This window comes from Condylostylus longicornis, unplaced genomic scaffold (genome assembly GCF_029603195.1).
Source record: "Condylostylus longicornis isolate FDR11 unplaced genomic scaffold, ASM2960319v2 ptg000135l, whole genome shotgun sequence".
Lineage (NCBI taxonomy): Eukaryota > Metazoa > Arthropoda > Insecta > Diptera > Dolichopodidae > Condylostylus > Condylostylus longicornis.
The window spans coordinates 2,683,668-2,708,409 of NW_026578103.1; the positions used below are offsets into that span (position 1 = coordinate 2,683,668).

The 24,742-nt window shown below is 28.5% G+C and overlaps 1 protein-coding gene across 2 annotated transcripts in view; it reads right to left on the bottom strand.

Annotated features, from left to right (window-relative positions):
- Positions 1-389: 389 nt before the first annotated feature.
- Positions 390-24,742, bottom strand: part of LOC129615478 (juvenile hormone esterase-like) — a 39,848-nt gene continuing 15,495 nt past the window's right edge. Inside the window, exons 1-7 of one of the 2 annotated variants that reach the window (XM_055530723.1) lie at positions 4,676-4,875; positions 4,465-4,621; positions 4,288-4,413; positions 3,499-4,213; positions 2,253-2,636; positions 1,384-1,510; positions 390-587 (exon numbers count right to left, since the gene is read on the bottom strand). In XM_055530723.1, the coding sequence (XP_055386698.1) occupies positions 446-587; positions 1,384-1,510; positions 2,253-2,636; positions 3,499-4,213; positions 4,288-4,413; positions 4,465-4,599 (1,629 nt within the window). In that variant the 5' untranslated portion in view covers positions 4,600-4,621; positions 4,676-4,875 and the 3' untranslated portion in view covers positions 390-445. Of the gene's footprint in view, positions 588-1,383; positions 1,511-2,252; positions 2,637-3,498; positions 4,214-4,287; positions 4,414-4,464; positions 4,622-4,675; positions 4,876-24,742 lie in introns of those variants that run through there. The other variant, XM_055530722.1, reaches the window with a different exon arrangement.

Sequence of the window (24,742 nt, forward strand, 5' to 3'; positions counted from 1 at the left end):
TGCTCAAAGTCTTTTAAAGTGTACTTGAAAACTTCAAATAAAAGATATTACGGCATTTCGCTCTCTGCAGCGTTTGTTTTTTTTTAGTTCTTCAATCAATCTTATTTCATTTAACATCTTTCACTCGTTTTTGTAGTTATACATAAATATATATATATATATAAATATTTGGCAACCAAACTACACACTTGTATTTCAAAAAACAACCAACCAACATTATTATTTTTAATATAATTTGATTAACAAAATAATATTTCAAAAAATTAAAGAAACTAAGAAACTTACTATTTGCATTAACAAACAAATATTATAAGATTTTTTAATAGTTAAATTTTAAAATTTATAAGAACTAACAATATGTACATATGATTTTTTTATTTTAAGATATTTCAATATTTTCACAAGAATTTTTATTAGATAAATATTTACACACTTGTTTTTAATTTTATTTATAACAATTAAGTTGAAATAAATCCTCATAAAATTTTTCATTAAACCAATTTTCATCATTTTTAATTATAAGTTCTGTTCCACAAATTTCCATATATTTTCTGCTATTAAATTTCCAATTATCACCATTTTGAAAACTAAAAAATTATTGCAATTTTTATTTAATTGTTAAAAATTTTTGCAGGAAATATAGTTAAAATATAATATAATAATTTACAGGTTTTTGTGACACTAAACTTAATCCGCACCTCAGAACTTAGACACAATTTACTTCTTGCAAATTCTTTTATCATTGAAAATAAAATTATTTTATATGCAAATGTTCTCGAAATAAGTATGATGTATTGATACTGCTTTGCAACTCCGCAACTTACTTGCAAAAGTGCTAATTAAAGAAACTTCAAATATTTTAGTCTCATCGAAAGTTTTTCTTATTTAAATCGTTTTATATACATACATGGCAAAATTTCTCTTCACCATGGCTTGTATTTACTACACCAAGAAGCGCAACCATGAAGAGTTTTCATACTATTTGTTACATGGTTTACAAAACGCAATCTTTTTATAATTGTGAGGCAAATAAACTAACGAAATCAGAAAAAATTTAAATTCGAGTAAAAAATTCTTTAAATATCTAAAAAAAAATTAAATTTTTGTAATGCAAAATGTTTCACTAACCCTTCAAAGTTGATAAAAAAATATTAGCATAACCCCGACACTTTGCAACAAACTGTTCAAATTTTTTTTTTACTTTTTAAAATTTTCAAATTTAAAAAAACTGCTGCAAGAGACAAAAATTGCGTCCTTTTAAAGTTTTATAATGTAAAATTCAATATAATTTCAAGAATGAATTATTGGATAATTTTTGTTATACGTCTAAACCAAAGAAGAAAGAAAGAAAACTAATCAAAATTCAAATGATGATAAACTTACTCAATATCAAATGCAAAAGATGTAAAAAAATCCACCATTCTGTCAATTAAATCAGCTTCCGGATCACTAGGTAAAAAACTTGGTTTCATTTTGAATAAATACCACAAATCATCCATGTGTTCAGCACCTTAAAAGAAATAAAAGCAAACAAAAAAAATAGTTTCCTTGTCGTTTGAAAGAACAATGATGAAATAGAATATAAAATATAAAAAATATTCTACACTGCCTAAAGTAGTTTCCTAAACATATAAGATCAACTTTCATACTCTTTACAAATGCATTCTATGAAATTAAACATTATGATGTTATTAATTTAAAATATACGTTGAAGAATTATTCTGGAAATAAAATTCTATATTAATTTACAAGATATCTTAAAAATTAGTATTTTAAATATTTAGTTGCAATAACATTAATAATGATTTTAATTTCTGTTAACTTTATTTAATTGTAATAATTAATACTTTTAATCAGCGATAGCGAATCAAAATACGAGTATTTAGGGAATGCAATATATATTAATGTTATGTAAATGTCATATTAACATTATGTTAACAGCGATGCCAAATCAATGCACTTTATGTTTCATTTTCTGACTTAGCCATAATTTTAATTTGTTTTAGAGGATATTTCAAATTACAAAACAAAGTAGCATAAATTTTAAAACAAAATTCTTAGAATATAAACTACACGGATGTAGCAAAATAAGAGATGGTAGGCAGTGCGTATATATACTACACATAGATAATTTATATTTTAAATAAGAAAACAATTTTAATGAACAGTGCAAAAAGTAATATATAATTATAAAATTGAAATTACAAATGTAAAAAAAATATCGTAATATCTAAAATAAATTTGTATCTCACCATTAGATTTCAAATTTCCATTTAAATTGGTGTGACGACCCCTGTATGTAAATTTATAACGGTATATCTTATCTATAAATTTCGACATTTCTGTTGCGTATTTTGATGCACCGAGTTTTATAATAGAATCAGAAAATAAATTGCATAACTGAATAAATTGATTAATGTCTACACTAGAAGTTTTCACATCTGTTGTTTCCATTCTCATTGTGGTATTCACAGTTGGTAAAACTTTTTGACTTTTTTCTATTAATAAAAGTTTTTTATGAATTTCATTTGTAATAATATCCTTGTTTTGATGTAACTCATACATAAAACATATTGGTGCAAGTTGTTGAAATTTCCGGTTAAATTCATCTTGTAGAGCATCATTTGACAAAATATCTAAAAAAAAAGAAAAAAAAAAGCAAAAACTCACTAAAATTAGAATTGATGAAAAGGACAACTGAAACAGAATATTATAAAGGAACTCTAATGAATAGGTGATTTGTAATTCAAAAATTTTGAAAAAGAGTAAAATTTAATAAATTGCAAAAAAAAACCTTAATTTTGAAAATTTAATGCAATAGCAACTCAATACTTTAAATTTAAAAGTATATTTGCTGTTCTTTGAACAAGATTTGCTAGAACACAAAGGGAGATGATTTAGTTTGTTCAGAAAACCAAAAAAACATGCAAAGGAAAAATTAGCTAGTTCAAAACACTTTATGAAAATACGCTATCTGAGGTCAAATGAAAATCGTGATGTTTAATTTATTTATGTTTGAAGTATACTTTGCCTATTTTTCATGTGAGTGAAACTTCCAAGAAAAATTAATTCTACAGAGATTTGATACAGACTGTTGAAAGTTAAATTTATAATTATATACTTTGCATTGGATTAAAAAAATTAAAAATGAAATTTATTTCAAAAATTTTTAATAAATCACTAACTTAAATTTAATATTATGTTAGTAACAATTGTTAAAATCAGTTAAACTACAGGTATAAAATCAACCAAATGAATTTACATATACACATTAATCCCGTTATATTAATAAAATTATATTAATAAAACACACGTTTTTCAAAAATAACAATTTCCGTTTTTCAATTTTAATTCCAAAATTTCTACACAGTTATTTAAACATTAAAATTAAAGCAAAGGTAATATTAAAACAATTCTAATCATAGAAATAATAAAATGTAAAACAAATTATTATACTATGTATTTCTATATAACGGAGTGCAAAAATATTATATTTACCATAAGCTGATTGCCCGAATTCCTGATCAGTAAAGCCAATTAAGATAGGAATTTTCATAAAATTTCCACTTTTTAATATCACATATGGAGCATCAGTTAAAAATCTTTCTTGTCCGTAATCATTTTCAATTATGGGTAACCATAAGTACATTGGATTATCTTTGCCAAAGAAAAACATTTTTCTTAAAGTCATTGATATTTCCAGTGCACTTTTGGTATTTAAAAATTCTATAATTTCTTTAGTTTCATTTTCATTTTGAATTGTGTTGCAACCAAGTATTTTAACCTGTCGTAATGCCAAATTTCTCTGATGTCCTTTTGGTATATACGATTGAGGTGGAATCGATCCACTCATAATAATAGCACGATGGAATAAACCTTTTGACATTGGAGATACAATATGCAAACATATACTTACACCACCTGCACTATAACCCATTAAAGTTATATTATTTGGATCACCGCCAAAGTTTATAATATTTTTATTAATCCAACGTAGCGCTATCACTTGATCTTTAAAACCTGCATTACCAGGATATTCTTTTGTTCCAATATTAAGGAAACCTAATGTACCTAAACGATAGTTAAATGTCACCAACACAATATTTTTATTCATAAGATATTCTGGTCCTATAAAATTACTCAACGCTGAACCAACATATAATCCACCAGGATGAATAAAAGCTATTACTGGTGCAAGATTTGATTTTAAAGTCTATAAAAAAATTATTATTGTTACAAAAATATTTAATGAAAATAAGTTGAAAACATCCAAATTTTAAAATATACCGATTGGGTGTAAACATTCAAATTCAAACAATCTTCTGAGGGATTGGTTGCATAAATGCTATAGCAGTCATGTCCGTCTTCTGTAGCATCGTATTCTCCGTCATCATACTCATAAGGCACCGGATCCTGATAAAATTTGAATATTTATTATGAATTCCAAATATTATTAATGTATACTTTAAATCTCAGAGTTCCAGTTGGTGGTACGGCATATCGTATTCCCCTAAAACTATGAAAATTCTCATTTGTCCACGTTTTTAGAGTTTTGCCAATAAACCTCGTTTTATTATTTGAAACAATTGGATATTCCATTATTCTTCAGTTATATATACAACTTTAAATACTTGTTATTAATTCAGCGTTATATAAATTAATTAATAAAAATTACTTTTAAAAATGGCCATGAATTAAACCACAAAAAATATTTTTCTATTTATACAAATTTTAGAGCTGATTGTTTTAAAAGCTGATCATTTACTAAATAAACGTACAAATTTATAAAAACAAAATACTTTCAAAATTTTAAAAGAAAAACAAAAACTTAATAAATTCGTACGCTCTCGATCTCGCCGTGCTCAGCTAAGATCAGACTAAGTATCGGGGCTGTCGTTTAACTCCTATCGGAGCCAAATGGAGTTAAACTAATCGGAGTTAAACTAATTTGGGACGAGTTTGTGTCCCCGGCTCTTCCTTTTGCAATTTGACTCCGATTTAGTTTCTCAATCAGACCCAAAAGCCATATTGATAATTATTCTTGAAAAAATTTTTCAGTTGAAACTTTTTTTGCAGTATTTCAAAATTTGTTGACAAAACCTGGGCTAAGGAATTTATGTAAATACCTTTTTCTGCTAATTCAAAAGCCGTCACCTATCTTTTTGTAGTCAAGTTAATCAATTAGTTAGATAAAGTGTGAAATAATCAAACTAAGGAGAATTCGTGGACGTCGGCAGATGTTTGTAAAGAAATTTCAATAGACGATAATGTTGCAATTTTGACATTTTAATTAAAATCGATCGAGTATATTGATGTAAACTTTAAAAATTTATTCAAAACTCCCTCAGATTAGCACATTGTAGTGCGACAGCTGAAAGGGTATTTTCTTCTGTTAATTTGATTAAAACTACTTCTTTAAGGTTGAAGTGGAAAAAAATTATTCATTAAATTCAAAAGAATTATTTAAAAATATTGATGCGAAAAGCTAGGAATCAAGTTGTGATCTTAAAGCTAGGATCAAAGTTGTGTAAATTGTTTTTCTATGAAATATAGGAATTGGCTCCACTTTTTTAAAAATGGCTCCCTTTTTTGAATATTTCTTCTCCCCGTCCAAAAAATCAACCGACAGCCCTGCTAACTATACCTCCAAAACTTATTAGTTTCAGGTAAAAAACATTGTTTTGTTGTATACAGTGTTGCCGAAAAGGTCTGAAAAAAATATAATTTTACACAAAAATATGCTTTTATATTCCTTGTAAAAAAATAAAAATAACTTCTTTCAGGGCTAAATAAACAAAATAACATGTCATATAAGCTCCATGTGAGCACATTACATAAAATTAAATACGTGTTTTCAATATTAAATTAAATTGACAGAACTAAATTTGAAGTATTTCAAAGAGTTCTGACCTCTTTTTCAAAGTTTTTCAATAAATTTAGTTCCTGAATAAAGTGTTTCCTCGATACATTCAACCCATTTAAGATTTTTATATTTTTGATTAACTTCAAATGTCAATTGAAGCAGTTGCCAATCCAAAATATGTTGAAAGGAAATTTTTATTAAAGAGTCAACAATCACATTTTGACATTTTTTGAAGATAACATTATTTAGAAAAAAAGAATTGCCTTTTCTTTCTAAAGTGAAAACCAAAAGCAAAATATGTTTTTATTTTTTTAGTAGAATAATTTTATGAAAAAATATGCTTTTTTTTTATTCCACTTTTAATATGCATTTCAACAGTAATATGCATTTTTTGAAGAAAACATTCCACTTTGGCAACACCAGTTATATACTTGTAATATAAAATTCGTTGTTCTCTTTTCTTTTTAATTGAGATTTGAGAACAAGAAATAAATTAAAGTGAGAAAATACTCTTCTTTCGTTTTCTCTTTCTTATTATTACTCTCTACAGTGTTGTCGTTTTTCTATTTGCATATTTCTACTGTAGCTCAGAATCTTTTACTATGATTATGTAGTTTGTTCCTATTTACTGCAATTTTGCCATTTAAAAATTTGTCATATTTCACTTTGTTAGAATAAATTTTCTGAACTCACATTTATTTTAGGGTATGCACATAATAAAAATATTAATTAATTATAAAAATATGTAACTGCAAGAAATTTGTATTAGTTCATGATTTCATCAGATGTATTAATTCTGTATTTTAAATAAATAATTAATTACAAAATTATTAAAAATTCATTTCAACAATAGTTCATTTTGAATTGTTTACAACCAAGGCATTAGTTCATTTTGTTAAATACCAAACCGCAACACGAATCTAATATAAACTAAACGCAACAGCTTTGGAGAGTAAAGTTTCTCTTATTATCACTTTTATTCTTTCATTTAATTTTTAAACTTGATCGTGATTCTTGACCTCATAAAAATAAATAACACTCAAAAATAAATAAATTCATAGTTACATACATTTTTAATCATATTAAAAGTATCTCTTCCAACTTGCCCAAATTAATTTTTTCAATTATATCATATATTTTATTTATTGATTTTTATAACGTAGAAATTAAAAAATTATTGTCTTTTGGATTTAAACTGTATACCTGAAATTTCTTTAAATTAATTTTAAAAATTATTTTTTGCGAGTAAGATGTTATTTAATAAAATAAGTTAGTATGGCAGTGAAAGCTGGGAATTAGCAATATGTATATGTATACGTTATTACTTAAAAGTTACTTTTAGATGGACTGAAATAAAACAAATTATATTTCGCTATCGCATACTCAATATTGATGTATGTCTAGATGCAGTTTTAGTAATCATTTTGTTACAAAATATTTTCGATATTATATTATTAGCTCCTGGAAATTGATAAGTAGACATATTGGAAGTGAATGTTCATTCAAAGGTTCAGGGAAATTGGAAACAATTTCATATTGAGGTTAATTAAAGTATTTTACCTTCTAAGTTTGTGCGATTTGAAGTGTTTATCTGCAATATAATATTATGAACTATAATTTACACGTGAAGAAAAAATTAGAAAAAGTTAGAACAGCAATTTTTTATTGCTAATATACCATTTTATCTCTCTTTACCCAAAGATAAATTTATATCATACGAAAGTCTAAAAGAATTGTACCCATACGAGACAACTGTATAATGAAATAATGAAATAAAATAATGAAAAATATATGTACAATATACATTTTCCCTCAAAAATTAGAGTTTTGGGATTACTTTGGTTGATTACTTCTATTCTCACTCTATTCTCACTCAGTCTTTTACCTTCTATTCATTCCTGTCAGCATGGTTTTCAAAGGGGTAGGTCTGCGGTTGCTACTTTGTTAGAATTTATCTCTTAGTTAACTCTATGGAGTCGGTGGTTAGGTCGATGTTGTTTTTACGGACCTTAGTATAGCTTTTGTACTATTCCGCATTAGGTTATTCTGAGAAAATAGCTAGTATAGGTTTTCTCTTCTTAGCTTGATGTGCCTCTACTTCTATTTATGTAGGGCATCAGATTTCTTGCTTTCGGCTCTGTCTGATGGCTACCGTACTGTCTCAGGCGGGTAGTCATTTGTGTCCCATACTTTTTATAGTCGCGATTAATAATGCTTTTGGCTCTGTTTTGGATTCCGCGCTTTACAGTTTCACCGATGACTTCAATCAGAGATCCGATCAGAGCTTGATTATTTGGCGTTACAAGGGGATTCTAACAGCTTTCAAATGGGGTGTCGAGCTAGTTGCTCGGGTGTTGAGTTTTTCGTGAGTGAGGAAAGAGTCTTCTGTTATCCAGCATGATTATTGCCTCAACAATTATTGCTTGATCACAGTTTGGCTTTTGGGTTTCATTTGAATATGTGTCTTGGAAACTTATTTGAAGTAGGTCTTTGTAATGTGTTGGGCTAGGGAGTTTGTTGGTCCGTATTTTGGACATGTTTGTAGGTTCTGTTTGAGGCCGATTCTGGAGTATGCTTGTCAGGTTTGGACACCCTATTGTGTGGTGATTTTTCTCGTATTGAATCTGTACAATGGAAACCTCTACGTTTTGCTTTGAGTGGTTTGAGCTGGTCTGATCCTTTTAAGTCGCCATTTTATAAAGCTGGGTCGATGCTGATCGATTTACAGTCTTTGAGTGAGCGTAAGGTTGTTGCTGACATAGTGCTTATCCATCAGCTTGTGTCGGGGGCCATTGTGGCTCCTTCATTGTTGAAACGAGTTTCTATTAGAGATAATGTAAGGAATCTTAGATCTGTTGAATTGTATAATGATCACTATAATTCTACTGGTCATGGTAGAAATGGGCCGGTCATCAAAATGTTGTATTTTGTTAATTATAATTCTTTGGTGTTTGGTTCTACTATTGGGAAGGGTACTCTCAGATCTAGACTTTTGTGTAATTTAAATTTTTAGTAATATTCTTTTTTTCTTGTTCGTTATTAATTTTTTATTTTTTCTTATTATTTCTTATTGCTTTTTCTTGTAATATTCTTACTTTTTTTGTGTCTCGGGGTTGATATGTGTTTAGTCATTTAGTATTTATTTGTGCAAGTCATTTTATTTCAAATGCCTTTTTTGTCCTCCCTATATTTAATCAACATTGCCCTCTCTTTTTCCCTCTCTTTTCCTCTCTCCTTTTCCCTCTCTTTCCTTTTAATGATGACGCTGTTGCTTGGTAACTGATAGTAGCTTAGTTGCGACTAAATAATGTTTTTATTTTCATAATGCGAAAAAAACGCTGAAATTCTAAGTATTTCGAAAATAATATTCAGTTTTTGTTAAACTTTATTTCAAAAACACAATGAATTTTTAAATTAAATTTTTCAATGGCGTATAATTATTTATTTATAGCAATTTAATTAACTACAGTTTTAAAAATTTCAAAGGCTACTCAAATTTAATTAATCAATATTTATTGTAAAACTAATTTATATTATATATGTACTCTATTATTTGTTCATACATGGAAAAATATTAAATTTATAAACACAAATTAAATATAATAGCTAATTACGAAAACTATTTATTATTAAACCACTTAAAAATTAATAGTCACTTACACTATTAAAAATTATAGATGCACAAATAAACAAATTTATAGAGACAACTATGGTACATTAAATAATAATAAAGGGTTCTTTAAATATCAAATTAATTTTCAAGATTTTAAGTATTGATTGTTAAAAACACTATTTCCACTGTTATTAAAATACACTTGTACAATATATTAAAATAATATTAACAATTAATTTAAAAAACTAAATATTATTTGCGGTTTTTAACAGTTTTCACAAATTAAAACAATGCACAACTTATTAATAATGGAGAACAAATATTTTAGATAGTTTAGAAAGAAATGATTTGTAATAGATTAGCTCGTTCAGGAAATTGTTTTATTCCAAATAGATAATTTACTTTTATGAACGGCTCAAAAGGATAACTTATTTAAAAACAGTATGTGTATATCTAAAACTGTTTTAATACGTATTCGAAATAAAAAATTGGTAGGGAAAACATTTCTGTAAAATTATTTATAAAAAATAGTTGTCGAGGTTTCGGATATAGTTGTACTTTAAAAAAAAATATCTAATTTAGACAAATTGTTCTTAGCGTTACAATTCAAAAGCAGTAAGCCGGCTAAAAATTAATTAATGCATTCTTTAACCATTAATAACTTTGGTGGAAAAGACAATAGCAATAAATTTTTATTCTAATAAAATAAATTCCTAATTAATGTCTACTATAAACCATAAAACTGGTTAAGATAAATAGAAAAACATTTTTATCCAGTTGAAATGTATCTTATCTCGTGTTTTCCTGGATTAAACTGAATATGTACATATTGTTATTCAGCACCAAGTTTAGAGTATAAACAGCAAAAGGAACTTCATTACTCCTTTCAATATTTCCCTGTTTACGAAATTGCGTCTTCACGATAGAACATCACAAAAAAAATTCGTGACGTCAATAATGCTGTAAAAAGGATTAAAGTACTAAAGGTATTAATACGGTTGTAGTTCCGTTTCAGAGCTTTCAATACCTTTACATTGTAAAAAAGCAACTAAAGCTTTTCGTACATTTTGGAATACAATTTTTACCATTACAATACAACTTTGACGTTTGTTTAAAAAGTTAAATTTAAAGTTCTGTGCAAATGTTAATTTTTAGCAAACGTTACCAAGTCATTAAAATATTGCATTTTTATGCTGCATTTTTGGAAAAAAACTTAATAACTAGCACACTGTGCTGAAAATAAATACTAATTTATTTAATTAGTTATTTATGGCAACATTTATATGACAAGGTATGAAAAAAGCGTGCTCGATTTTTTCGATACCCGATTTACTTTTATTTTACGTCACCACTACATATAAAACGCATTTAGGAAAAGTGTGCAATGTCAAGAGTTTTTACTAAACTTTTTAAAATTTGATACCTTGTAAAATTTACGTCGTAAGCGCATTATTGAAGTCATGGTATATCTGATTTACACAAATTCCTAAGTATATTATTGGTACATTACCAAAGGGCAAAATATTTTTTAAACTATATTCAAATTTTTTTTTTTTTCTACTAGGTGAAAAAATCTCGAAAGACGAAGAAGGACGGCTCTATCTGCCTTTTTCCTCCGACAGTGGGGGAGCGTGACTCCTACCCTTAAAAATCACCTAAATTCTGAACGAATAAAACTGGTCCTACAGACCAACTATTACCTCCGCTAACTTGGTTTTTCCATGCAGGAATTAAATATCTTCCATAAGGAAATTGGTATTTCGTGTTAAATCGAATGGTCTTGTTCGTTTAAGTCTTTCTGTCATAACGCCATTGTCTAGCAGCCGAGCTGCTTCCATATTTACATGCTGTTCTAGACGAGCCCTATGCTTTGTAGCACAACTTGTGCCTGTGCCACACCTTGTCGAATGCCTGTGCTACGTCTAGAAACATGGAAGAGCAGATTTCCTTATTTTCCAAGCTTTTTTCTATAATATTAGTTATTCTATGGACCTGGTCTATTGTAGAATGGCTTCTTCTAAAACCAAATTGATGGTTCGGTATTATGCCCCTATTTTCTATTATTGGCTTCAATCTCCTTAATAGCCGCTTTTCAAAAAGCTTAGACATCATTGGTAATAGTGAAATGGGCCTGTAAGACTTTGTTTCCCTCAAGGATTTCCCGGGTTTCGGCATCATAATTACCTCCGCGACTTTCCAAGCACAAGGGACATACCTTAAATCCATAGCTGCATTCATGATTTTCGTCAGATGTTCCAATGCCTCGTCTGGTAGCTCTCTCAGTACTTCCGCAGTAATAAGATCAAAACCTGGCGATTTTTTCAACTTCAGGAATCTGTCTGCTTCTTTTGCGATAGATTCTACAAAACCCTCATCTGAGGTTATTCCGTTTGGCGTGAATATGTCTTCCAAGTGATCAGCAAACAATTCGGCCTTCTCTATATTGCTCCTCGCCCAACTGTCATTTGCTTTCATCAGTGGCGGAACGTGCCTAATCGGTCTCTTTTTGCTCCTTGCCGTCTTCCATAAGGAATAATTCGTTTCCCTCTTAGCTGACAAGTTCTTTATATAATTTTCGTATGTTGCCGATTTAAATTCTTGGATTTTTCTTTTAAGCACCTGGGAAAGTCTGTTTAAAACAGTTTTATCATCAGGGTGACGCGAACGTTGCCATCTACGTCTGGCCCTTCTCTTTTCACCTATTAAATCAGTTATTTCTCGAGGATAGCTATTTGCTGTCGGTTTGTACTTTGACATTTTTGTATTGTTCCATGCAGCTCCTTGTATGATTTTAATAAATCCTTCTAACTCCATACATAAAATTGCTCTCTTGATTGTATATTAATATTTACGTCAATATTGTTTATTATTTCGTATCTAAAGCTCACCCAATCTGTAGTGCTATTTGTTAAACTGGGCCTAAATAATGTTTTATTTATTTTTTCACTTAGTTTTAATATGACAGCAGAGTGATCCGAAATAAAATCATAGTTATCTTCAAGGCTTAGAAAGTTTTCTGATATTTTTTTGGTTATAAAAAAGTCAATAACATCAGAAATCTTGTTAGTGTCAGTAGGCCAATAAGTAGGAGTGCCAGTGGAGTGATAGCAACAACCTAGCTCTTGAATAGCTTTTCTTAGCTCTCTTCCTCTAGTTGAGGTGAACCCCAATCTGTATGTTTGGCATTATAGTCACCTCCTATTAGATATTTGTGTCCATGCTTGTACAGGAGATCTTTAAAAGTATTTTTCTTAATGCTGCAATTTGGTGGACAGTATACAGCACCAACACTAAGTTTGAACACACTCTTTGAATTCTTCATTATGTTCTATACTTTCTTTTATTAGTATTGCACTACCCCCTCTTGGCTGATTGCTGGAATGTACCGCTTTATAGCAATCATAGCCCTTTATTTTAAGGTTCGTATAATATGTCAAATGAGCCTCCGACAGCAAACATATATCTATATTTCTCGTTTTGAAAAAGACCTCCAATTCTTGTTTCTTATTAAGAACACCATTAGCATTCCAAGTTACTATATGTACCGCATTTACGTACATCTTTTCTTAATTTCTTTGGTGTCCCCGTACACATCTCAGTGTATGCATTTTCTATTTTTAATAATCTTAGAGATCTCGTCAATTCTATTCAACATACTATGCATCATTTGCATAATGGCTGCGTCAGTTCTCAGGTGCCTTCATTTTCTTTTTTTGTGGGATTTTGCTTTGAAGCGCTTGTGAATAAGATACTCCCTTTAACACCTTACTAGGTGCCGTCGTTCTGTCTATTTTTGGAGTTCTTTGTTCATTAAATTTAATTTGGTTTTGTTTGGTCTTATTCTTTTTCAATCTTCTTTTTTGCAATTCTTGTGCAACCAAACAACCTCGATAGCTAGCAGAGTGTGCCTCATTGCAGTTCGCACATTTGGGCTGAAAATTATCCTTCTTGTTGCACTCCGGTGTCATATGATTACCAGCACATTTTACACATCTAGCCTCTCTTTGGCGAAACTTTTGTGTGTGTCCAAATCTCTGGCATCTCTTGCATTGAGGAATGGATTTGCTGCTTCTAAGAGCTTCAATTTTTACTCTCATGTGCTGTAAGTATTCTATTTTATAGATCTTGGTTATCTCTTCCGAATGGTCAAAAGATAACATAAAGAGCGGAAGTTTTACTGAAATATATTTTCCATTTTCCTTCTTCCTTTTGATTTTATTTACAACATCTAGACATTTAAAGCCTTTGCTAATAAGCTCTTTTTTTATATCCTCTGGCTTTCACGATGGATGGAATTGGAGTCTAGCCTTATTTATAGCTTTTGTTAGTAATCTGTATTCATTTTCATTTTCCACATTTATTTTTGATTGGTCATTATTCATCATATTGACCTTAAAGTTTATTCTTTCTTCTTTTAATATCTTAACTATGTGGGAGTAGTTCTTAATGTTGCTCAATACAACCGGAGGAGGCTTGTGCTTTTTTGGATTTTCAGCCTTCATTTTAGGGCTGGTTTCATTATTTTTTTTAACTGTCGTCTCTGAATTTATTTCAGGAGACTTTTCCATTTTTCGCTTCTTTGCATTATTCTGTTTCAGGATCCAGTCAGTTTCTCTTGCCAGTTCTTCCTCGTCGGTTTCATATACGATAACTTCCGCATCTTTGTTTTCTTTTCTGTTGATGCAGATTTTATTTGATTTTTTAAATCTACATTCTCTGCCTGTAATTTACAGATCTCGTTTTGTAGCACCTTACAAAGACTCTCCAACTCGGCTATTCTCGAGTCCTGAGTATACAATTTATTCTCCTGTATAAGATGCCTTTTCATATCACCCTCTTGGGTTTTCATTTTTTTGTCTTCCGCAAACTTATTAGGCTTTTTCTCAGAGTGATCATCCTTAACTCTGTCCTTTTTCTCTGCAATCACCAATGGGGGTGATCGCATGACCCGATCTCCTTCTAAATGGGTCCATCAACGCCGATCTACTATGCAATAAGTGGTCTCCCCCAGAATCCATGAGACCAGCCTCCGAAGAGTGTGGATTTTCCAGCATTACTGGATTACCACCTGGTTTATTCAATCCTTGTGTTTTGTTCATTGCATTTGTTTGTTTTATTTCGGAGTTTTCTTCTCCTAGCCTTTGAGAATAATTCCCTCGTGTAAGGCAGCACATATAATTTCTGCCGTCCCTCAGGGATCAGTCGCAGACCAGAGAGCTGCTCATTGTGAGTCCGTCGCGTCTGGATTTTCATTTGGATTTTAGTGGACTCTTACCACAAGCATACCTTACTGCGGATATTTCGTAGCCCAATCCGCTGGGAAATACTCAAATAAAGAGAATAATTATACTTAGGAAAATTAAATTAAAATAAAAAAAAATATTAAAACATTGTAAAAATATTATAATTTAAGAAAAGAAAATGTTAATTTAAAATAAACTTTCTATATAAAAAATATGGCCTTCACTTCTATAATGTTCTTATGGTGTTAAACTTGGGGATTGTCTTTTTACCGACCGCATTGTGTATACAGTAAGGTAGGTTATGTGATGACACCAAATTTTGCATATCGAGTTTTCGGTGTGAACGCACTTCTCCATGGTAAATAAACTATTTTTAGCAACTTGGCGGTCTGTGTGTGTACGTGTGTATCTTTTGTTCGGCTGAACCGATTTTGATGAAATTTGATATGTAAGAAGCTTCATTCGACCGTATACGAAACCTCCTAACCTTTGAAAGAAATCAGGTATCAGCAACTGGAATTTTACGACGGGCCAAATTCACATTTTTGCGTATATAAAGAGAAATTATGAACCGATTTCACTGAAATTAATTATTGAAATTCGGGGTGTTAAAACAATAAATTTATAAATTTTTTGGAACGATTAGGACTCGGAAACTGATCTGGTGGCCGATTTTACATTTTTACCATTTCTACAGAACGAATTGATGGAATTTCTTGAAATTTAATATTTGAGCTATGATTATTAGTAACCGGAAATTACTGACGAATTTTTCGTATAATTCGGGCGCAATAAAGTTAAAGCTTATTAGCGCCCTTATAATTGTAAAGAAGTATTAAAACTCATTTTCATAATCTTCTGGTGTGACATTGTGGTCGGTTATGTGCTGATTCCATCAGATTTTTTTTCTTCTAAACTTATTCAAACTCGTAAAATATTAATAAAGAACATATTGCATTTGTAGAACCATGCATTACTCAAATTATTAAATTAAGGAAATTTCCCTGATAATATACGTAATGTAAAAGAAAAATTAAATTCAAAGAAAATTGTTTGTGTTTTGTACATTTCAAAAGTAAATTTCTGTTAGAAAAAAGTTTCTATAAAAGTAATTTACAAATCATACTTTATATATGTATGTATAATTTATGTGTATAAAAATTGTACAACTTTTCCTTTTCTAAGATAAATGATCTATATACAAGTGCAACTTTTTTTCCTTTTTGGATAAATGATCTATATCTAAAAGCATCGAAGTATTTTCCAAATTTTTATTGCTAATTCAAAAATTTTTGTTTTTTAAATTTTCAAAATATTTTCGGATATTCGCAGCTAGTTGAAGAATTTTAATGGAGAAATGTGCACACATCAAAAGTTTTATCAAAATTTTTGCATATATACATATCTGTTATACATATTCTTACATTCAAACAAAATGGTTATTTGTTAAATACACTGACGTTACTTTATATTATATTTTATGAGCTACAGTTGAACCTGCATAAAAAAAAATTTCTCAGGAAGTCTTACAGCAAAGCACAATTCTAGTTTCTTCACTGTAAAGAATTACAAGCAAAGAAAACTTATGAATTCACGAACAGAGTAAAAGCATTATTTCAAGCAAAATAAAGTGCATAGAAGGTAAATTTATACTTATATGAGCAAAATTACTTTAAACCAAAATATAAAATTGATGTTATATTAGGATTATTATTAGAGAAGTCATCGGACCGCAAAAACAAGTTCACCCGTAGGAAAATACTTTCCTATTCAAGGAACTCATATATTATGGTTCAACTGTACATATATATGTGTATGTATGTACATTATATACAGGGTCGTCTGCTATTTCTTTAATTCGTTAAACTAAGTTATTCATGAACATATTCATAAGACATTTATTTGTTTGAAAACGTAATATTATATTTAATTGTTGATTTGCCATTAGAAAATTGACTTGAATATTCAATGATTCATTCCTAAATATATAAAAAAAAAATTTCAAGGATATTAAAATTCAAAGACCTACAAGAAGTAAAAAACCATGTTTCTTCGCACAAAATTGTTTTATATACCAATCACACCATACATTTTTAGAAATACTTGGTAGATCACATAGTAAACCTAAAAGCAAAAAGCCGGAACAATCAACAAAATATCAAAGTATCTTTTTTTCATTGTTTGAAAACAAGGAAATTGCCTTTATAATTTTAACGGATGTTATTGCTTACTACATGGAAGATCTTGTTATGACACTATGCTAAATATTTACTAAGTACACATATTAAATGTCAACTTAACATAAACGCTTCAATTTCAAATGACGTAATATGACTGTAAATTCAATAAATTTTGCACGATACCCCAACGGTTTTAGTTCAGTTGAAAAAAAGTTAAATAAACAGAAAGCAAAACAGAAGTGAATGTTTTCCATCGCTTTGCTTGTGAATTACCACTGTTAAAGTACCGACACGATGATTAACGCACTTAATTGACTTTGAAAGCTTTTCTAAGCAAAATAAATAAAAATACTCAATGGGCAAGGGCCAAATAGAACTTTATGTAAGCGCTGTTACCATATTTTACATTTCTTAATAGATTTATTGTTTCTATTTTTTTATGAATTTTTGCAGAAATACAAAAACAAACTGCCACTTTATTCTTCAAATTTCATATTTCCAAAGCAAGTGAAGTATGCGAGATACTAATTTGATTTGAAAAGTATACTGAAATACTATTTTGCCTGAAATTAATTTTTTTGTAAAATTCGAATGTAAATATCATTAAACAGAAGGTTCTGAAACAATTTCTAAAGCGTGCACGTTAATTCGTAATATTTGGTTTCGAGTACCATTTTAAGACGCATAGTTAAGCATCCTATACTTCATGTTTTCTATGTACATATGTGCATTTTCAAAAAAGATCGCATCAAGTTTTTACAACATTTTTTTCCTTTCTATTACAATTCCATAGTTCTAAAATTATTTCCTATATAATTACACAAATATTCATATATGTACACATTATCCTGATATTTTTTTCCTTTTTCCAGTTATTGCACCGAAAATATAAAAATTGATTAATGGACAAACTTTTTTTCTATTTCAGGAAAACCATGAGAAGAAAAATGTAATGGTTGTTCGTTGTGAAAGTTTTCATTTTTTTCTGCACTTTCTTTTTTCTTTTAAATATTTTCTTTTTATAATAACTCGGCAACACTAAACTTTTTTAATGGGTATTTTTAAGAATGTCTAAAATGAATTAGAAAAAGTTATCTCTATTCACTGAGTAGAAATGAAAACTTTTCACTTTTTTACACATATAGAATCGAACACGTATATAAGTGTTAAAGTATATAGTCATGATACATATGAATATGCATTGACGATAAATTTACAGGCAGAAGGATGTATCCAATATTGACCATTTTAATCGGAAAAATTTTACTAGCCAGCATAGAAAAAAATTTAACAAACTATTATCATTCATTAATTTATTAAGAAAATTATAATTTGCTCAATTATTAACAGTTAAACTGCATCAAAAGCAGTTGCGAAGCGAAATTATATAACTTTTAAAGAGGTTTCTTTTCAATTTTTCGGCACCGATTAAAATAATCTGCATTTGAGTGTGATTTGTTAATGTGAAACGTTTGATAAAAATTAAATAAGTCATATTTTATAGAATATGAAGGCCTAATTTGACAGTTTCAAATTCAACTATTGTAAGAGCACTTATAATAAAAGTTTCCCTTGCTTCTAGGATCATGCACAAATTCCCATAAATTTTCAAACACCGAACTTTAAATGAGATTTCAAAATTATATAGGAAGCATTAATTTATTGTAAGTTGTTCAAAGGACTATCAAATATAGTGTATTTCTATTTCCGCGGTATTTATAGACCTCTGTTATATTTCTTTCAAATGATTTTACTTAAAGTCGGTGTTAATTGACTTACAGGGAATATAAAAATATATAAGTTGTAATTAGAATTGCAATAATTTATAAAAATTATTGAGTTTTTGTAGAAAGAGTTGCAATATCATTGTTAGAAATACGATTGTTCTAACTCTTGAAAACATTGCAATTTTGTATATCATTTCGTACATGATTTATATAAAAAATCATCTAATGCCCATCCATGAAATTAAAGTAAATAACTTAGAACTAAATGTGTTGGGAATCCCATTTATTATAACTATACAAATCCGAGATTGTATCACCATTTTATTTGTTTATATCTTCAATTCATTTATAATTTTGTTGTTAACGGTAAGTGGAAAACTTTAATTTTAAATATTTAAATTTAAAAAAATAATTAAAATGTTAAAAGAAACTAATTAACAATATTTTGTTTCTTATCTCATTACGCCATCTTTATTTATAACAATGTGAGAAATATTTTTTTGTTCTCCTGAAGTTTTTAAGGTACTCGTACAATAATTGTTTTTGGAACCATGAAATTACATATTTTATGCCAAATTTCAGGTAAGCGATTATTGTAATGTCACACTCTGTGTTGGTACAAATTAACATAAAGTGTATAAAGTATGAACATATGTTTAAAAAGAAGTGAAATTGAAGATAAAGGAATAAAGAAAATAATTAAATCGCACAAAAAAATAATTTTTTGGCCCTTATGTGGTAAAGTAATGAAATTTACTAGTATATGTTACTACAACAGAAAATATTTTCTGTTGCTTTCTTTTCAATTTCATTTAAACTTTTCGTCAATTTTTGATATAATCAATTTGCGTAAAAATACTAACTGAAGTTATGAGGAAATTCAAAATATAGAATTTTTAGTACTATTCACATTTAACATTTTCAAAACGAATCAAAATATAAAGAAAGACAAGCTTACGAAAATAACAAATTAAATTGGTTAAAAAATTTATGCGCTTTCGATATCAACTCAGTTCAGATTCAAAGTTGTTTGAGCACGTTTATAATTTTGACCCAAACTAAGGTTATAATTTTGAACAAAACCAACACTGAGTTAAAATCATATGCTAATTTGATCTATGCAGCAATACAACTTTATTTGCTAAACATAGCAAGATGGAAATCAGTCTGCATCAATGCTTTAGTTAGTACATCCTAGAAAATAATTATTTGGTAAATTTGTTTAGCATTATATATTTGATTATTGGGGGAAATAATGTGAATGTAGACAGTTTTGCCAAAATGCCACAGAAAAAAAAATAAATAAAAAATTAAGATGAAATTTCTTCAAAATTAATACAAGTACATATGCACATTATTTTTCGTATAAGGAAGAAATTTTGAAACAGTTGAACACTTCTTTTTCTTTGTTTTGAAAAATTTAAAATATATACATACATACATACATACATATATTAAAATTCATAATTCAAAAAATTTTTTATCAAAATTTTAAATTTGTATTTTGCAAATATCCTTTCAAGAACATTTCGAAAAATTTATTTTATCCTACGATTTAATAGTCAAATGCTTTGTACAATTAATAAAAATTGCATTTAAAATTTTATTGATTTGAAATTTATTTTTTTTGGAAATTTCATTTATCAATAATTTTATTTCTTTTAATTGAATTTTTTATTGTCACAATTATTATAATTTACTTTTGTTTCCAAAATCAGTTTTATTTTATTTCTAAAAAATTTTCAATAAATTTCAAACAAGTAAAAATAAATTAAGTTTTAAATTACAAAAGTTAAATGACAAAATTTGACTAAATATTAAATTTTCTATTTTTTGTTTTCTATTTAAAATTTTTAAAAAGTTCAGTATTTTATCCGATAAAATTATAAAATGAAAAAAAAATAATTTTTGTTAAAATATGAAATAAAAAATAATTCTGTAAATGTATTTCGGACTGAACCAAAAATTTAAGGAAATTTAAATAAATCAAAAGTTAATAGTGTTAATTTTTAAGTGCAAGGTGTTAAACTCTTCCTTATACATGGTGTTTCACATAAGGTGGCAAATAATTTCAAGGATGATACTTTGATCAATTTTGATCAAAAAATTGTATGGGTGTGCAGATACGAGTATACTCGTTTTCAAGTATCCAAAATTTTCTTGCATATATGTAAATAAATGCTTATAATTTCGGAACCATGCAACATAGATTAACGGTCAAGAGCTTGCCTTAGCGATTGATTGTTTTATTTTTCGATTTAATAATCAATTTGTTTTGAGCCATTGTTTTCGGAGATAAAGTTTCTCAAAATTAGAATTTTTGTTTTTTGATATTTAAAAAAAAAAAGCTAGAATTTTCTCAAAAAGTTTTGTTATTATTTTTTCATTGCGCTAGAATGAAAGCTAAATAAAGTTAACCGATATAACATTTTCCTCTATATCTCATAGTTTTGACAGTAAAACGAGTTAAATGTGTTTTAAAAAGATGCGAAAAATGCATATTTCCTACTTGATACAAACATAATATCCATATACATGTATGTATAAAATCTAATTTTTATTTAAAAGAAAAGCAATGTACTTTATAGCACCACTTTTAAACACGACTTGATATCAGTGACGACATGTATTTAAATTTTAAAAAAATTTTAAAATTTTATCTTAAAGGTTCGAAACTCTTCAAGAACAAAAGTTTCTTATCTTATCACAGGCTACGACATTAACAGAGCATCGAGCTATTATTAACAACTACTTTTTTGTTATGAAACCGTTTATATTTATAACTAGTCAGGTGGTAGAAGGTTGACTTTGGCTCTTCAGTGAGAAGAACCACTTGATTATTTTCATATAAGTCACACTTTTTCATTTCAATTTTTAAATTTAAATTTGGCTTTAAAAAATGAATTGAATTGATAAAGAAATATTCTCTATATATTCAGAAGGAATTTGGTAAAAATAAGCACATATTGATTAGGGTTTGACTCCTACGAAACTCAAAAGCAAAATTTAACTAATTTTATACCCGTACGAACGTATGTTCGAAGGTACTAAATTTGCCGTACCGTTTTAACGCTAAGAAATAATGGTCTGAGATATAGACTCAAGTATATGTTTTTGATCAGCGTCGAATTTTGAGTAGATTTAGCTTTGCCTGTCCGTCTGCCCGTCCGTTCGTCTCAACTATAACTCAAAAACTAATTGAGCTAAGTTCACAATATGTTTACAAATAATTTATTATAGTAAATACTAGAACCCTATTTAAATTCGTTATGATCGAGATTCGATAAGATTATAGTAAATACTAGAACCCCATTTAGATTCGTTATGAACTGGTTCGGCTACCTGCCACACAATTTCCAAATTTATTTGACTACATCTCAGAAACTATGAAAGTTGTGATATTGAAATTTCGCACAAGCAAATATATTAGCAATATATTGGAGTTTCTTTTTAATTTTTTTTTTTATTTTTTTCTGCAAAATTGTAAAAAGACCTTCTGTCACAGAATTTTTAATCCCAATAAAATTTACCCAATAAAATTCAATAAATTGCCCTCTTGCTCTCATATAAATTTTGGTATAGTGTAGTTAACTATATACGTGAACATAAACAAAAAACTGACACGTTCAATTCTACATGTTTACTGTAAAAATCTATCTGCTCTACTACTTTCACCCTTCAGAAAGTCCTTGTAAAAAGCCTTCTGCCATAAACTAAATGGGAAAAGTTTATAAGGTTCTGATAAACATTTAAATTGTCTTATTATTTTAATGGTAAGAAAAGTTCCATACGATTTCTGATAGCAGGAAAAGCATAGAAAATATTGTTAAGCAAAATTTTGTTTTTAATTTTATAATTTACAAATTTATTTCTTATTATTAGATTCCTATTAGATTGTTATTAGATTCCTATTATACAGAGTAGTGCACAAATATACGCTATCTGCACTTGTACACCATAAACAGAAGAAATTATTAAATTTTTTTCAGTTGTGCTCAATAACGAACATTATACCAAAAAATATTCTACAACATATAATTCTACTATTATGATATAAATTCTACTATTATAATTCACTAACTAATATGCGATATTATTAAAATGATTTTTTAGTTATATCTCTTAAATAATTATGATCCTACTCTTATAAATATTTAATTTACAGATTATTTAATTCAGACATATCAAACACACAGCCCGCAGGCTGGATGCTGTCCTCAGCTCTGGATCCTACGACCCGTTATGATTTTTGACAATTATGAAATTTAATTCTTACTAGTATTGTTACAAATATTGTTTTAGATCAGTAAGAAAGTGAGGGTTCTGCAGAGTTTTGCCACACATCCAAAAACCAAACTTATGCATATGCGAAAAAAAAACAATAGTATGTAAAATGTAGCCGGAACCGAATTTTCACGTTACCTTGTTTCGAGAAGTTCAACCAGTTTAATTTTCTTATATTTATAAACAGTAGACCAATTAAGTAAATTAGAAATTTTCCGAATATTCTAATCAGAATAAATTATTAAAAAAATTAGAAGTGGAAATTACTAAATTTTATAATGATTTACCTATATAAATGAATTTCCCAATATTTCAATTACTATGGGCTAAACGTATTTAAACCATGTTCGGAAGCACATATTTTTGACCAATTGCTTTCGATATTAAAAAATAATAAAGCGATTGAAAGACCAAGATTAACACATAAACATTTTCAATCAATATCAAGAATTACAACTGCCAATTAGATTTAACCAAAATTTGAGTATAATTTAGTAGTTTAAGTTTTTTTATTGTGCGGCCCGAAGCAATGTGCGGAAATCCTAAAATGGCCCGTGATGATAGGGAGTTTGATATGCCTGATTTGATTAAAAACTAATAAAACAATCTTGAAGTCACCACAACAGATTTAACATACATATAATATAAAGCTATACTTACAGACATATGTATAAACATATAATACTGTCGCTGTATTATCAGAAAAGCAGAATCTGCTTCACAAAAATCCATTGTTGAATCCATCCAATTGTATCCAATTCCATACATTCTTGAAATTTTTAAATCTCTATATTGTCTATGTTAGTATCTAGTCTAGCAGCATTTAGCAAAATGCATTCCAAGTTCCATGATTTCCACGATTTAATTATTTATTTGCGGGCCACAAACCTTATTTTTTTGTAACTTTATTGTGCAAGTTCATATTAACCTGCTTTGGTTTTTCATTTTAAATTGAAAAATTCCTCACTTTTGTGTATGTATGTATGTATAAAATAAATTTCCATTTTTAGCACTTTTCCAAAAATTTTTTGAAAAAAAGTGCTTATTAGTTTCACTCTGTCCGTCCGTCCGTCCGTCCGTCCGTCCGTCCGTCCGTCCGTCCGTCCGTGTGTCTGTTTACAAAACTTTTACACCCTTGAAGATAGAAAGCTGAAATTTTGTACGTACATAGACCTTTACTAGAAACTTATTTCCGTAGAACAAAATTTTCACCTATCTCCCCCCCTCTAGAAGTTATACCCCCCCAAAACACTAAAAATGGCCTTTTTTAACTATTTGTTGCAATGAAACCATAAGCATTTTTTAAATTTTGCAAACGCATAAAAGCAGCGGCTTGCTTCCCCTAGCCCGGTATACTATGGTTAAACTTTAGAAAAACAAAATGGCCGTTCAAATTTACCGTTATCTAAAGTCTTTTTTTTCCAAATTTTTGATGTCGTTTTTCTTCTAGACCCCAGCTTGTAGAAGCTTGAAATTTTAGGGGCTTTTAGACATTAATAAATAGTTCATTTCATTAGAAGAAAATTTTTTTCCATCTCCACCCCCTCACAAGTTATCGCCTCTTGAAATTTGTAAAATTTGAATTTTTGACACCTTATATTTCCGAAACCGCAAGCTTTTTCAAATTTCTATAAACACAAAAAGCTAACGGTAAATTCCATGAAATTAAAAAATGTAATTATTTTTCTTATCTCACACAATTAACCTTTAAAATCGAGCATTATGTTAACCCCTTTTTATATTAATTTTTGCTTTATTTCAAAGACTGCATATATGCGTCATCCTAAATATATGCAATCCTAGCAATAGTTTTGTATATGAATGAAAATAAT